The sequence below is a fragment of the Macrosteles quadrilineatus genome, unplaced genomic scaffold (genome assembly GCF_028750875.1).
Source record: "Macrosteles quadrilineatus isolate MER2022 unplaced genomic scaffold, UCM_ALF_1.0 Scaffold_4__1_contigs__length_99947679, whole genome shotgun sequence".
Classification (NCBI taxonomy): Eukaryota; Metazoa; Arthropoda; class Insecta; order Hemiptera; family Cicadellidae; genus Macrosteles; species Macrosteles quadrilineatus.
The window spans coordinates 4,036,828-4,054,469 of NW_026542597.1; the positions used below are offsets into that span (position 1 = coordinate 4,036,828).

The 17,642-nt window shown below is 32.9% G+C and overlaps 1 protein-coding gene across 2 annotated transcripts in view; it reads left to right on the forward strand.

Annotated features, from left to right (window-relative positions):
- Positions 1 to 9,993: 9,993 nt before the first annotated feature.
- LOC128992340 (probable G-protein coupled receptor Mth-like 1) overlaps positions 9,994 to 17,642 on the forward strand; it is a 28,927-nt gene continuing 21,278 nt past the window's right edge. For both annotated transcript variants that reach the window (XM_054415877.1, XM_054415878.1), the window contains exon 1: positions 9,994 to 10,583. In XM_054415877.1, the coding sequence (XP_054271852.1) occupies positions 10,040 to 10,583 (544 nt within the window). In that variant the 5' untranslated portion in view covers positions 9,994 to 10,039. The remainder of the gene's footprint in view (positions 10,584 to 17,642) is intronic.

Consider the following 17,642-nt stretch of genomic DNA (forward strand, 5'->3'; position numbering starts at 1 on the left):
CGATTTTGATGAAATTTGGTTTGAAGGTGTAAGGCGGGATAAACTTGAATGAGTTCGCGATCCAGCATGATCGGACCATGGGAACAGGGTTTTATGGGGGGTTTTATGGGGTAAAAATTGGTTTTTCTCACTTTTTACCCTCAAAACACAAAATTTCCCAATTTTTCTCTAAGCCTTCTTAAAGAGCTTAAAAAAACAAACAATTCAGTATATATCAAAGTGTTTTTGTACGGTTATTGGTTACGGATAAAACTAAAAAAATTTTAAATTTAAAATTCCCATGTTATTCTTATGGAGAATATTGTAAAATGTTGTAGTTTGCTTGTTTATGGATATATTTTGATCAAACTTGGCAAATTTATTTATTTTATAGTAAGCTATCAATATTTTTGTAAAAACACACTACTTTATTAGTTTCCTTGTAGCAGCAAACCTAGGTACTCGTTAAACCTATTGTTATTTAAATAGATCAATTGAAAATCAATTCGGCCAAATGGAAATTCGCTTAGACGGCAGGTTTGCTGCGGCGGGGGTATTTTATTCCAGCTCTTGAGCCCTTTGGAATACAATTTATACTCATTTTCCTTATATTTTTAAGTACCTGTATTGGTTAAATTACCTTTATCAAAATTTTTACCTTTTGTTTGCAGTTAATCAAAAACATAATCATAAATATAAAATTTTATTTTCTACGTTTTTTTAGTGAATGTGTAACAATTTTGCAGTGTTGTTTAATGCATAACAATTTTTCGGGAATGTAAGCTCACATTCACTTTTGTTTACTTGGTTACAATCAATACTCCAATTATACATTTGTTACCTTTTGTTTGGGTTGACATTTTGTAAAGTTTGTCCAGCCCATAAAGCATTTTTCTAACTTACTAGACCTAGTCATATTTTAAACTGTATTATTTAAGTGTATGGCAGAAAGTTTTTGTTGTTTATGATATCAGTAGAAGTATTGCACAGATTTGCTTTAAATAAATACTGCCTTTTAGTTCCAATTTACTAAAAAAATTGTTACTGGATTCAGGTGCTTTCAAAACATTTTTTATACATTTTTACCAAATTTTACTTTTTTTTGAAAGTTGATTTATCAGTCATGAGAATATTATTGACCATGTAGCCATATCGTCACCTCTAACATCGCCGTTATCTAGTCACTGTTTAGGTAGCTAGGGACACCAATCTCTGTCTTGTATTGAAGGAAAATGTTCCTCTTACACTTATCTGTTATTTAATTTTTTTTAGGAAATAAATTGTGCACTGAGTGACAGTTTTTACCTATCAACAGAAAAATTCCCTACCTTTCTACAAGAAATAGAAACAAAATATATTCACACACAAAAAATATATACAATACAAGCAATATTTAATCTTATATATCTCATTATCAAAGCTTATTATTTTGTGTCAGTGAGGAACTTAAATAACTCATTTTAGTGTAAATAGGAACATTTTCCACACCTATAGAGTTTTTATTTAGTAATAATTTGTTTGTAGATTACGAAAAAGCGTTTGAATTTCTAAAAATTGCTCCAATATTACATTACATTGAGGTTTCTACCTCTATTCATTTCCCATGTCTATATTTGTGCTGGGTTTGGCTGTTTAAAGAAATAAATGTGATACTGTAGAAAAGGTCTTACCAATGTACATTTGGACAATTAAAACACCATAGATGTGTTAATGTCGATGTATAGTCTTATTAGTCTTGTACAGTCTTGTAGTAATTGCCTAAAACTTCTGTGATTTTCTTACTTGTTTTAACTGTCCCTGTTTTGGATAAATTAGAGAGTGATTGGTATGAATTTGATTAACCAAAATTATTGGATAATCTGTTTAGCTGCTGTATGGAATTACTATTATTTTAAGGAAATTTTTTTTAATGCATGAATAAGGGCTGTTTTTATTTCTTCGACCTTTTAAAGACATTTTTCATTTACTATAAACTTTTCCTCCAGGATCCATTGTACACTATCTATTTACCAGTAATCTGAACTTTTTATAATAAAATCTGAATTAAAGCTATACATTATCAGTATACAGTATAAGTAAGTATATCTTTTAAATGTAAACAAAAAAGTTAAAGTTTAGAAAATGGTAATTAATTAAAAATAGTTCCATTTAAAATTACTTAAATCAAAATAAACTCAGTATTTTGCATTTACATTTTTTGGGAAATATTTGTAAAATGTCCCTTGTATGGTTTTTGTTTACCACACCAAGTTAGATTAAAACATTTTACTGACTAGACAAGCCTTTAGCTCATTTCTCTAATATTATGACAGCATTCTACTTAATATATTTGTGACCCTATTGACTTTTGTGATTGTCAACATGAACAGGAAATAAGATCGCCACAACTCTTTTTTTGTCTAAAATTTAAATAAAGTAACAGTAAAGGAAACTCAAATAGTATCAAGTAAAAATATTGATATTTTTTCTAGGTTATTGTGTACATGTGCAATTAAGCTTATTAGACTTGATTTTGTTTTAAAAAGCTAAATGTGATTTTAGTAACTAGTAACCATACCACATAATCTACTGTACTTTAAAAATGGTACTTTATTTTGTTTAGAACAATGCGTTTATTTTATCAAACCTTAAAAACTGGAATTTTTAGCTTTTAACTTTGTAGAAAGTATTCTTGTACAAAGAATTTCATAGATTCTGATGTTGAATGTGTCTATTTTATTGTTTGCACTTATATGAGGATGTCATGTATATCATTCAAGTAAATTTACTACACTAAACCACTTTTTAATGCATTGCTATTCTTTTAACAAACTTAATCTGTTATTCTTTATGCTTTTAACAGAAACTTCTACATTACTACAACCTAATGTTTGTCAATGTTATTTTGACAATCCTTGATCTGTGTTAATTTGTATCACGTAATATCAAAATCTTTATTTTTTATCTGTAGTCCTGCAGCTAGCTATACTTTAGTGTGCAAACTTGCGTATACTGGTACTCAATATTCTTGCATAACGTTTTAGTTTGATGTCTAGGGAGTTTAAAAAACCTGGGTGTTTACCTCCTACCCCCCACGTTTTCCGGCTATGACGTAATCAAAATGGCGGCCATTGATTTTTAAAAAGCGTATATTTCACAAACTATTTGTCGGATCGGAATGAACTTTTTTTTATTTGAAAGATAAGTTTAAATGCTATCTGTTTTACGTTTACACATTTGTTGTATGTTTAGTAAATTTTTCGTAATTTTGCAAAAACCTGTATTTTTTAATATTTTTGTGTTATTTTTGTTAGTAACATTTTATTGATACAGTATATCAAAAACTACCAATGGAAAAAGTTGTAGAACATTTAAAAAGCTTTACAAAAATACCAAATTCGATATGTTTTACTCAAAATATTACGTCAGGAAACTAGATAAATCTCATAAAAACACCTATTTTGGCGCAAAAACGCCTATTAGTCCGGCATCTAGGGCAGTGCACAAGTCTTATATAGACAGTTTTACCATTCAATGTTGATGTATGTGTCTAAATAAGTGTTTTCAACTCGGGTGTCACTTCTGCACCCACTGCAGTTTCCGGTTATGACGTCATCAAAATGGCGGAAAGGGCTATATTAAAAATAACTATATTTTACATACCATGTATCGGATCGGAATGAACTTTTTTTTGTTTAAAAGATAAGTTTACATGCTATCTTTCATACATTTACACTTTTGTTGTATGTTTAGTGCATTTTTCGTAATTTTGCAAAAACCTATATTTTTAAATATTTTTGTGTTATTTTTGTTGATTACGTTTTATTGATACAATATATCAGAAATAACTTAAAGAGAAGGTTGTAGCACGTTAAAAGGGCTTTACAAAAATACCGAATTCGATATGCTTTACTCAAAGGATCACGTCAAGAAACTAGAAAAATCGTACAAAACAACCTAATTTGGCGCAAAAACTCATATAAATCCGACACCGATGGCTGTGTACGAGTCATATATAGACAGTTTTACCATTCAATGTTGATGTATGTGTCTATAGAAGTGTTTTTAACTCGGGTATCACGTCTGGACCCACTGCAGTTTCCGGTTATGATGTCTTTAAAATTGCTACATGTTACGATTTCACCAACTATTTTACTTAAAATAAGACCTTTATCCCCCTTTATGCAAATAAAAGCACAACAAATCAATGTAATTAGTCCATAGGAATGTTCCCACTATATAAATACCCCGGGTGCAGCAATCCTGTTGACTAAGCGAATTTCCATTTCTCTTTTTTTACCCCTATAACACAAAATTTATCAATTTTTCTCCGAACCTTTTGAAAGACCTTCAAAAAACAAATAATGTAGTATGTAAAAATGTTTTTGTACGGTTATTGGTTAAGGAGAAAATAAAAACATTTTTCATTTAAAATTCCAATGTTATTTTTATGGACAATATTGTAAATGTAGTAGTTGGCTTGTTTATGGATATATTTTGATCAAACTTGGCAGATTTATTTATCCAACACTAAGCCATTAATATTTTAATAAAAAATCCACTTTATTAGTTTCCCTTGAGCAGCAAACCTAGGCACTCTTAAACAATGTTAATTTAATATATTAATTGAAAAATCAATCCAGGCAAATTGAAATTCGCTTAGTCGACAGGATTGCTGCACCGGGGGTATTTATATAGTGGGAAACTTCCTATGGACTAATTACATTGATTTGTTGTGCTTTTATTTGCATAAAGGGGGATAAAGGTCTTATTTTAAGTAAAATAGTTGGTGAAATCGTAACATGTAGCAATTTTAAAGACATCATAACCGGAAACTGCAGTGGGTCCAGACGTGATACCTGAGTTAAAAACACTTCTATAGACACATACATCAACATTGAATGGTAAAACTGTCTATATATGACTCGTACACAGCCATCGGTGTCGGATTTATATGAGTTTTTGCGCCAAATTAGGTTGTTTTGTACGATTTTTCTAGTTTCTTGACGTGATCCTTTGAGTAAAGCATATCGAATTCGGTACTTTTGTAAAGCCCTTTTAACGTGCTACAACCTTCTCTTCAAGTTATTTCTGATATATTGTATCAATAAAACGTAATCAACAAAAATATCACAAAAATATTTTAAAATATAGGTTTTTGCAAAATTACGAAAAATGCACTAAACATACAACAAAAGTGTAAATGTATGAAAGATAGCATGTAAACTTATCTTTTAAACAAAAAAAAGCTCATTCCGATCCGATACATGGTATGTAAAATATAGTTATTTTTAATATAGCCCTTTCCGCCATTTTGATGACGTCATAACCGGAAACTGCAGTGGGTGCAGAAGTGACACCCGAGTTGAAAACACTTATTTAGACACATACATCAACATTGAATGGTAAAACTGTCTATATAAGACTTGTGCACTGCCCTAGATGCCGGACTAATAGGCGTTTTTGCGCCAAAATAGGTGTTTTTATGAGATATATCTAGTTTCCTGACGTAATATTTTGAGTAAAACATATCGAATTTGGTATTTTTGTAAAGCTTTTTAAATGTTCTACAACTTTTTCCCCTGGTGGTTTTTGATATACTGTATCAATAAAACGTTACAAACAAAAATAACACACAAAAAAATACAGGTTTTTGCAAAATTACGAAAAATTTACTAAACATACAACAAATGTGTAAATGTAAAACAGATAGCATTTAAACTTATCTTTCAAATAAAAAAAAGTTCATTCCGATCCGACAAATAGTTTGCGAAATATACGCTTTTTAAAAATCAATGGCCGCCATTTTGATTACGTCATAGCCGGAAAACGTGGTGGGTAGGAGGCAAACACCCAGGTTTTTTAAACTCCCTAGACATCAAACTAAAACGTTATGCAAGAATATTGAGTACCGGTATACGCAAGTTTGCACACTAAAGTATAGCTAGCTGCTGGACTACTGTACCAATTGTTACAAGTTCCTTTCTTAATATTTAAGTCAAAATAGATCATCAAAAAATATAAATTAAAGTAAATGAGCACATACCTTTTCATTTTCCAAAACCGAAGAAGCACGTCTTTAGATTAGCTTATCACTAACTAAAAAATAAAAAGTTAAAGACTAAGATAGATATTTAGATTAAAAATATATATCTTTTGATTTATTGAGATACATTAATTTTTACAACGGAATTTGCATCCTAATATTCTGAATTTACTAAGTACCGGTAGTAAGTAATATCATTTTCTTCAGGACAAAAGTAGGTTTTAAATGGTTTTAAAAACACCGTTTTAACTTTAACCCTTTGAGTTAGTGTGGAGAAATTAAGAATTTTCAATGTTTGTAGACCTCTAATTTACAGTAGAGCCTTTTAAAAACAAGCAATAAACTTACTGTAAGCAATACCTTCTTTTATTCAATTTTTTTTAATAGACTGTATTATACCTTAATTTAGCAGTGCATTAAAAACAGTTTAATAATGGAAATGGGTTGATAGTTATAAAGGACATTAAGGTTTTAAATAACTGACAATAATGATAGGATCTTCTAAGCACAAAGTATTGTACCTTTGTTAGTATAGTGAATGTCTAGACCTAGCAAACCAACCCTAACTTGACTGATCTAACTAGCTATAGTTGATGTCTTCTTACTTAGTACTTGTGGAGGGCTCTGGTTGATAAATCTGTTATCAACTTAAATTATTGATCTTCTGAAAAATTTCCTCCCATGAGTCTATTAGGCTACATGTTCAATTCGGCTTGACAGTTTGAATTGAATGAACAGCTGATTTGAACTGAACTGAAGCTCCCAGATAAATGTCTGGCATGAACTTCCGATTTGAACCAATGTTTGCATACATGGTCAAATTGACTTGCAAGTTTGGATTGTTCACTTTGATTTGACAATCCAAATTGAATAAGCATAACTGGTTTTACTATACAACTAGCTGAAGTTTTACCAACCTAATACCAAATAATTTAACTAATTTACATCTGTTTAGGAGTGTGATGACAGAATGTAAATAAAAGAACTTGTAAGAGTTATTTGTGCAACTAGTGGGCGAAGTGGCACTTTGCTGCACACGAGAGAAATGTTTACTCAAAGTTTCTCGAGTGCAGCAAAGGCAGTTTGCACTCGCGTTACACATTATATTTTTCCTACAATTACTATTAAGATAAAGCATATAAATAATTAGTCTTTCAAACACTGTACAACACGTATTAGGTGAGGTATAAATCCAAACATCGAACGAAATGGGAAAGCTGCACCAGCTGATCGTAGTAATATCTTTAAGTGTTGCCAACTTATTTTCAAGCGTACACGTATTACGTGCCTAGTAAAAGCACGCTGTTTTGTGTTGTTTGGTTGGAATACTGGTGTGCGGCAAAAGTAAAAGGGTGCGGCAAAAGTAAGTATGGATGCAGCAATTAGCAACTTTCTGTACCATAATCTGTGCAAAGAAGTTCACTTTGTCATGTGACTGTAGGAAAAAGTAATTTACACTGTTTGTAACAGTACTGATCTATAAGGGATTTTTCGCTCTAAACAATTGAACAACTAAATTAATTATGCTTGCTATATTTTTACTACAGCCCTTCACAAGTGCTTTAAATTTATTTCTACCACTGTTTATTATTCTCTCACTGTTTATTTTCACTTACTGTTATCGTCAATAAGTGTACTAGACAATCTGTAAGAATTAAGTACTTATTTTTGTTGTAAGACTAGCTTGTATATTTTAGGCTAAGCATTGAATTAATTGTTACCAATAGTTTTTAGATAATTTTTATATTTTGAGCCAAATATTTTATAGACTAATTATTTCGTGGAATGTTTTCTACACTATCCTGATATACTGAGATCTAGATGTATATTTTTATCTTTCAGAGACAAAGGGACTAATAAAAGCAATAATTTTATTTTGTGCATTTATTATTTTCCTACTTCATTTTTCCTATAAAAGAAGGGGTTTAATTAATATTTAAGTAAAGTTGGATAGTGGACTTATTAAAATTGCCACTTTATAATTTTTAAAGCTGCAAGTTTGGCCCTCAGGTTTGAACCAGTAGACCTATTCAGAGGTTTGTAATTGTTTAAAAACTACACAGTTGATCCAAAATCATTAAAAACCAATGTCGAGGTTTACAAATGATTGATTACACAAGCTTCTTTATGTTTTCAAATGACAATTTTCTTTATCAACTTAACTGATTAGTTCCACTGTTTCCTTTAAAAGATAAGCAGATAGGACTTTAAAGATTGGCAAATTATTATCTCAGTAGGCAACTGGAGATATCATGTATTAAATGCTTAGGCCTAAACATGCTATGCAAAACTTGGGTCTTAAAACAGACTTAACTTGGTACTGGAATTAAGTTTACACATTTATTTTTTATATCTATATTCTTTTTTAGTTAGCTAATAGAAAATATAGACACAAATTCTTGGAAACGATTAATTTAGATTACAAGTATACAAAATCTGAAATTAAATTGTTTCCTTTTCCTTACATTCAAAAGAAAACTTAAAAATCCAAGACAGTGATTTTTTCACTTATTTTTTATATCAAAGATTACAATTTTCTGTTACAAATTAATAATTTCTATTATTATATGGAAGTATAATTTATTCAACAAATTCAATTATTTTCTTAAATTACAGTTTAATATACAATTTTTTTTCTCTTAAACAACGAGATTCCTATATACATATCTTAATAACATACCTTATTTGTTTACAGTAAATGAACCATTGTATATGCATTTAGGTCTAATGTATTCTTTGTAACTAACTAATTAACTTCACCAAAAATACTTGATATTCAAACTCTACAATACTTATTAAAATAAATGATTTAAATGCAACTGAGAAAATATTGAGCCCCTAAGGCTAATTAGAGGCTCCTTTAAACTCTATCTAAAAAATGTTTGTCAGAATTTCAGATAACAAAATGTAATTAAATACGGTATGCAGTATACTGTCTTGTAGATTCAACATATAGAGCATTTAAGATCTAAAAAACAAGTGTTGAAAAAATATTTTTTTCCTACAGTCACCCGACAAAGTTGGCTTCCTTGTACTGTTTATAGTACAGAAAGCTGCTAATTGCTGCATATTTATACTTTGCCGTACGGTTTATACTTTGCCGCACATCAGGATTCCAACGAAACAACACAAAACAGCGTGGTTCCATGGTTCCATTATGCACGTAATCCGTGTACGCTTGGAAATAGGTTGGCAACACTTAAAGATAATTATACTATGAGCAGCTGATTGACTATTATAACTACGATTTAACCTGTCATTTCGTGTTTATAGTTTCGGTATTTCTGAACTTTCTGGACTTTTCTTTTAAACGTTTTTAAAACATTCCTACGATCTTAATAAACAAGAAAATACCTTTAAGCATTTTTTTTATGCGCGGAAACCACTTCAAATTACAAAAACATACGGAACTATATTCTCAAAACGCGGAGCACATTTCTTGCCGAGGAAAAATAGCGGAGTGATATGGACCGCGGGTACTACTTTCTCTAGGGCACCATTTGTGTTGCCAGCTGAACCTAAAAACGTGTTGCATAGTGTTTGAAAGACTAATTATTTATATGCTTTATAGTGACTGTAGGAAAAATATAATGTGTAACACGAGTGAAAAAGGCCTTTGCTGCACTCGAGATCATTCCACACTCGCCTGCGGCTCGTGCGTAAACATTGCTCTCGTGTGCAGCAAAGTGCCACTTTCACCACTAGTTACACAAATAACTATTGTCAGTGCATCATTTTAGACTAAATTTAGCATAATTCATTCCATAGTAATAGTGTAGCCTACTAAACAATGCCTACTGGTGTAACACGTGTAACAATGTCGTTATCAACAACAATGCTGTCCAGTGCTGCTGCCGATGTCCAGTGGCCGGCGCGCGAACTACAAAGGTAAACAACTCCAGCTGACCGACTAGCAGAAGCTAACAGGTGTGCGCGTCACTCCCTAGTCCCTCTCTCTTCTTCAGTAACGTGGTAGACTCGGTCCGAGATGGGCGTATCACGGTGTCCATTATCTCTTGTTTACACTCGGTAAACATGCTGTTTATTTTTCTTCTCTTCACAAACTCCTTAGCCTCCGAAGTACCTTGGCTGCCGAAATGCTGTCCTTCAGGCATGCAGATGGCCGGGGATGGGAAGTCTTGCGTGGAGGACGCTGGAGTCAACCTCCACTACAACGTGACCAACTCCATCCTCCCTGACACCCTCACAGTCGTCATCAACGACATGAACGTATCCTATCTTCTGGAGCACCGCAGCAAGTTCAACTGTGTGAGGCAGGAGGTATTTGTGATCAAAGACGACCTAGAGGTGCGAGGCGAGGAGGTGGTGGTGACCGACGACCACGGCGACCCCTGGGTACTCGCCCGCGGAGAGATGTGTGTGGACAGCTTACATCTGCCTGGGTTGGTACCGGAGAGGCTGTACGTCGCTCTGCTATGCCCAGACTGTAAGAGGTTCCAGTGTGTCCACAAATGCTGCCCGGAGTCCAAAGATCTTCAGGTTAGCGATGACGGTGGTATGGTCGACTGTGTTCCTTCTGACACCTCCTGGACTGACGACGTCCTTCGTAGAGATAACCGTGAGTTTGGTCATTCAATGTTTTTAGTTTAATTAATTCTTTGAGACAGCAAAGAATGCGAATGTGAATGCAAGATGAGTGTAGGTGTGAGATGATATGTAGGCCTATAGCTTTGTTGTTGACTAAAATTAAATGCTTCTTAAGCCATGAGCAATATTATTAAATCCATCTAGTATAGCTGGAGGCAAGCACTGCAACCATTTAGGCGAATAAGATTAGCATAGTATTGGACTCAGATGCCACTTTTCACTGGGACAAACAAAAGTTCGCCGATATCGTAACTAGATCCCAGTTTGGACCGTTTCCTTAAAAAAATGCCAACGGTGTTGATGGATAAAAAATTTAAATATATTCATTTACTATGCCGATTGTTATATTCGAAACGTACTCACTAGAGCCTGTACAGTTCGTGAAATCAATGGGCTTTCTCCGTTTGTTTTGGTTTTCGTTATCACTGTTTTTCCATTGATGTAAACAATATTCTTAAAAAAAATACTTTTACAGTTCGTGAAGTCGAACATTGTTAACAATGTTTTGGTTTCACAATTTTCGCATCGTGGTAAACTTCCATTACATTGTTGTAAACAAACTTTCTTAACGTCGCCTTTGTACAGTCTAAAAAGTGAAAAATTGTCCGCCAGAGTTTTAGCGTTCACTATTTTTGCATTGTTGTAGACAAACTAAATCTAAGTACGGTTTGAGTAGTAACAAACCTAGTTTGGCTTCATGGCCATAGATAAATAAGTCAAACAATAATACTGTAACTGAATTTCTGATCCTGTGATCAGTACACCTTTTAAGCAAAACATTAGTTGGTCTAGAGTATTTTTTGGTAACAATGCCTGTTACCTGTACGGATTTAATGACTACTCAAGAGTGCAGCATTGTGCTATTAACCAAGTTAAGGAAAATAAAATTATGCATCAGCATCATGTCACTTTAAAATTTGTACTCAAATCAAAGTCAATCGCTACAACGGTTTGCATTAGTTTTCCTATTAGTATTTAAAAAATAAGTGTTTCTATAAACCTCACTAGACGAGGAAGTTCCAATATTTAGCTTGAACTCAGAATTTATTCAACTCGGAATTCATAGGTAAACACGGATTTATCCATCAAGATAAATAATTATTATATTGTTCTTGAAACTGGGCACAAATCATTTACAAGTCAGTTCATATTTAAATTAACTTAAGTAACTACTTTTTCTCGCGTACGATATTTAGTCTAGGAATAACGCCGTATAGCATTTGGAACCGTTTGCCCGTTTGAACCAATTCTTTCAGTGGTACTTTCATACCACGTAAACATAGTTTTCATTGGAAATGTTTGACCATTAAATCTGTAGGTATATGTGGTTTCATGGTATTTCGTCCGTTATTCATGTTAATTTGTCAGGCACTCCTATATACATTTTAAATAGAAATGTTGGGCATAAGCCAGACCAATAAGTGGAAAGCAAACACAAACACACTTGAAAACAACAGACACAAACACGAGTCCATCACTCAACACGTTTTATCATCTGCAGCCACAATTTTAAATTTTCAATACATCAAAATTTGGTGAATAACTCCTATCTATGATAATACTCATCATTTCTATTTTAGACCCTAAAACAAAACTGTTCTGCTGACGAGCTGTGACCGCTCATTTTAACATTTATTACTATAATAATTCAGTATGTTTTCAGTGATAGCTGTGTTAAAGAAAATAACAAAATTAAAAACAGAAAATATAAAAAAACACTTTTGTTATTCGATATTGCAATAGGGTTCTGACGTCACTCAACCACAACGTAAGATTATCATTGATTGTTATCAATGCTGATTAGATAAAACTGCAAATCTATACGTTTTAGTTAATGACATACAATATCCAAAATAGTTGCAGAAAATGTGTAGCCAATCATTCGATATGGCTTTAGCTGTGTTTGAAGTTCAGCAAATCCTTTTATCCGATTTTGGCGTGAAAATATATTTCGTGGCAGGCTCAGAAATATTTTCATGATGAGGAAAGGGAAAATTTATAACTTTTTAAAATGACTCTGTTACATTAAACTAGTTGAGTTTCCTACAAAAGGTGTACAAGAGATGGGTTTTAGCTCTAGTAACACATAGAGTAACTAGAGTAGTTCATTCGATGACATCAATTAGCAAACTCTAAAATAGTGCGTTGCCTTGTTATATTTTGAAACCTGCTTATGAAGGCATGTAATTGTCCTAAACGGCGAAATTTTCTCCTGCCTTTAAGTATTGGTATTTTACATACATAACAATTTCCCAGTAACAAACTATTTTTGCCAAATCAACTACAGTACTGCAAATAGGCCAACACCCACCAATGAGTGCAGCGTGCCAAGGGGTGAGTATAGTACAGCACAGTAGTATGGTATTACCAAAGTATTACGTATGAATGTATGAGCGTACAGACAAAATGCAAAATTACCACTTAAGTAACGTCCTCATCTCAAATGGTAAGCCTAATAATAGAAATAAATAATTTGAAAAGTGATGATCTGGCTATTTACAGAAACAAAAGGTATATTTATTTTACTAAAACAAGTTCATTAAGTATTAAGACGATTCTTGGATCTCGTTAAGAAACTTGGCAATTCTATGGCAATGATATGCTGTGGTAATCTCAGCCTAGCCATCGCTGGCGCCGGTCATATTAGACGACGTGAATTAATTAAATATATTTACCACTTGAGCAAATCTATTGTATCCAAGCTTGGCTGTAATTAGTTAATTGTTCTGAGGCAGTAAACAGGTCAACACCAGTTAGAGTTTGTGTCGACTCCATAATTAAATCCAACCTTTTAGGCAGATTGTAGTATTAATTCGCAAAGGTGAAACTTTAATTGTATTACTTGTGATGTTTGCATTACGAAAAAGTATCATTTGTATATTTGTCACCTCTTGACAATAGGCTTTAAGTTTTCCTGGTTCTTTTTATTGTATTAGGTATGATAATAAATTGACTGCTCTTAAAAAAACCCCGTGTACAGCTTCTTAACTATTAATTTGATTACATATTACAAATGCCCAATAATTAGACCTACAGTATCCTAATCAACAAACAACAACCTTACATACCAACACTGCATAACCAGCCCAAGGCTCGAGGAAAGTAAGAAATAGATCACTAGAAAGTTTAGGAAAACAACTATGTACAAGAAATGCGATTGTGAATTAAATTAGAAAGTGTTGACAACTACACTATCCAGTAAACAAAACCCAAGGATGTCGTGCTTCTTATTTATGATTTAAAAACTAAATTTATCAGTATAGTACCCGTTTTCATTTTACCAACCAAGTATTAGTTGTAAACATAATCATCCGAATCTTCCAAATTTATGTGGTTTGCAGTCGAATGATATGATTTCGGGTGATAAGTGTTGCGATAACTAACGTTAGGATAATCTGAGTTTAGGATGGTCGATAGTCATAAGACAGCCGTATGACTCAGAGTAGACATAAAGCTTAGACCTACATAAACTAGTTTTTGTTGCAAGAATATAAATACTTTGCTGCCATAAAATGACGTATTATATTTACGAGAAATGTATAGAAGTTATTGGCCCACAATGAATCGGAAGAAACGCATGTCTAGTAGTACATCTTACTATCGACAGCACTAACAAATCGCAAATAGTAGCTTTGTTTTCAAAAATGTCTAGTTTGTAATTATAAACCACCACCTTTTGAGGTTAGGTTTGTGATCTGTTTTTTCCCAATAAGGATAATTTTATACTATACTCGACCGTTGCTCTCATTAATGATTTCCATCTGATAACGTGTGTACTGCATGATGTAGAATTCATATTTGATCCAAAATTTGTATTTTTGGTTAGTACTACTATACATACTTTGATAATTTTGTTGCTGTAAATGTAATAGTTCAAAAGAATAAAATGCTGTTCTTGGATCCACTTAATTTAAATATGTAACACATATTTAAGTATATTTAAATATATTAGTGTTATCACTGACGAAAGAAGTATATTGATACACTAATGGCATTAACGGATACTAGACTTGTCATACAGTTCGTATCGTAGTTTTTAATACCAGTATTACATCGACATAGTTTAGTTTTACAAAGTACTGTACCTTGCCATTCAATTTTTCACAAATACAATCTATTGCACAGCATCGGATTTCAAACAATTTTAAACGCAGTTGACATAATATGAATATTATTGTATTCATCTGATCCCGTCTTTGTTGAATTGCACCTGATAAACCAGTTGCATATTTTCTCTTAAGTTTCAATCTATCTACTGAACTTTTATTCTTATCACATTAAAACATATCTTTAAAATACCTGTTTTGGATAATAAAATTACTGATGCTGATACAAATCATACTGGACGGAAATAAGTTACATACTTTTTTACACCATCTTTCAATCATCAACAATGGCATCTCAGAAGTTCTGAGAAGACGTCATGTTGAACCAAGACACTGTTTATGTTTGCTAATTGAGCGAATGATGCGTTAGATCTGACGTCCAACATTCATAACGCGTTGAACATTGAACGTAATTGTCCACGATGACTGTGCTATCTATACTCTTCTCAGTACGAATACACCATAGCTGAATAAGCAAAATTTGATCGTTAATATCCAGCTATTTGAATCGGATGGACAAATCTGAAATTTGTAACTCTTATACAACTTATACACCCTTGCTCTTGTCTTATCTCATCAAATTAGCAATGGGCCGACTGATGTCCCTAGACATGCCATTCTTGATGTTTGCACACCTCTTTTAGTTGAGTTCCTGGAGATGCAATTCGTGTTTCAACTCCTCGTGAATACCTGAAGTTTGCTAGTTTACTCCTCATCTTGCTGATGACTACTTCGTAACAAATTCTCCAACGTTGTCCTCCTTTTGTCATTAATCTTCTCGCAGTCAAAAAAGATGATCGATAGTCTCATCTGACCTGCCGCACTTTTTCACAATCGATTTACGTTATACGAAATAATGCACGGCAAATGCTCTCTGGACCCCCAATGCCTGCCCCAATATCCATTCAAAACCTTTTTCTTAATCTAAAGGCACGTCTTCAAACTTTGCTCAGAGATTTTTTAACCATTTCCAGACCCCTCCTTGAAAATAGACTTATTGTCAAGTTCGTGGCCACTAGATTCTTGGCTCATTACAAATAGGTTGTCATTGTCGTGAAGTTCCAGGGAGCTGAAACCCTATTGGAGGCTGTTTAGGACTATTTCCTAAATTCCTCTTCAGCCAGGGAAAGGATTGCGGATACGGCAGAGCACTTCAAATCGTCCGATCAAAAGTACGAAGGCTATCCGGTCACCTACTGTACACCGCAGACTTGCGATTGCTATTACCTTGATCTGTCTTCAGGCAGTTTGCCAATCCAGACAGGAAGTCAGAAATTTGCCTTGTTCAGTCGTATAAGATTATCTCCACATGAATCTGTTTACGTTATCGGAGTTTCCATTCAATATTCAATCCGAGCGAATAACAGACTCATGGTAACAGTTGGGCATGCCACAGGGAACTTGATACTTCACTATCAAGTATCACACACTATCAAGGGTATTACTGTATCAAGTGTATCAATTATCAACCGGAATCGACGTATCAAGTTGCCGATGTGAAAATTTGCGTAAAACTAATGCTGAGCAAGCAGTGGTGGCTTAAGTAGCAAGTAGACCTAATTTTGCCATGCGTTGTTTTTTATTCAAAGCGACTTTAAACTTGCCTGCGTCTATAATATAACCAAACTTTGGTTGGAAGGCAAAACATTATTTTTGATAAATAGTATAGTTTAATTTAATCACAATAGTGATATTTTAGTTTGGTCAATATTAAAAAAAAAAAAATCAGGTATTTTTAGGAGAACATAATTTAGTAAAATAAATAATACTAGAGGTCGAAAACTCGACCAAAATATGTAATGTACAGGATTCTCTATTTTCACGGTGTAATTAAACATGTGATTAGAATTTCTTACATTTGTTTCGATTTTCTGTTTATATTTTTTTGTTATTTTGTCACCAGCATGGCAACCCATAAGGCCCATGTAAATTTGTTTTAATTTCAAATCATTTTTTGTGATTATTTTTAGCCTATTTTAATTTATAAAGGGATTCTGCACATCTACAGGAAAAACATTATGCGTGGATTTTCCCTGTGATGCACACGAGCTGAGAAAAAATGTTTTAAAGAAACATGCTTGCCTATTAATATATAGAAGATTCTTACCTTTTCATAAGCTCTAATTACTTTTGCAGCGGTTGTTGCATTTGACTTAACTAGTTTTAGTGTTCTATTATATTGTTGTGGGATTGGAAGAGATACTTTGTTTTTTATTATTGGAAAATTGATTAAATTAACTAATCAAGGTGTCTGAGTCAACCATAATGTTATTTTTCTAGGTTCAATGTTAATTCCGAACATAAGCTATCCTTCCTAAGATTACAGGCACAGTAAGATGATTGATTTGCTTAAAGTCCAGTTAGGAACCCCATTTGCTTAGTATGTTTAACGGTTTAATAAATAGAAACAATTTAAAATACGAAGAGTGAAACTTTTTGATTGCCGATGTCACAAAAAAAAGTTGCACTTTTTTGGTCCACCTTCCAAACGTTGGTGTTATACGTCTCAAGAATAAACTCTTAGTAGTCCAAAAATTGATATTTTTATTAGATAAAGCGACGAGCATTATATAGTGGAAACACTGGTCAGTATTTTCTCTAAATTTATGGCAAACTTCGACTACGTATACACTTAAAATAAAAATAACTTTTCCATATTTTACCTACTGTATATTAAAGCACAAAACTATTACATTGATTAATCATTACATGCATGCAATGACTATACGTTTTGAGCATTGCATTGGGTATTTTTTCGGTATTTTATTTACATTCGTGGTAAACATTTACTACGTATAAACTAAATACCCCCGCCGCAGCAAACCTGCCGACTAAGCGAATTTCCATTTGTCTAAATTGATTTTCAGTTAAATATATGTTATAACATTAGGTTTAACGAGTACCTAGGTTTGCTGCTACAAGGA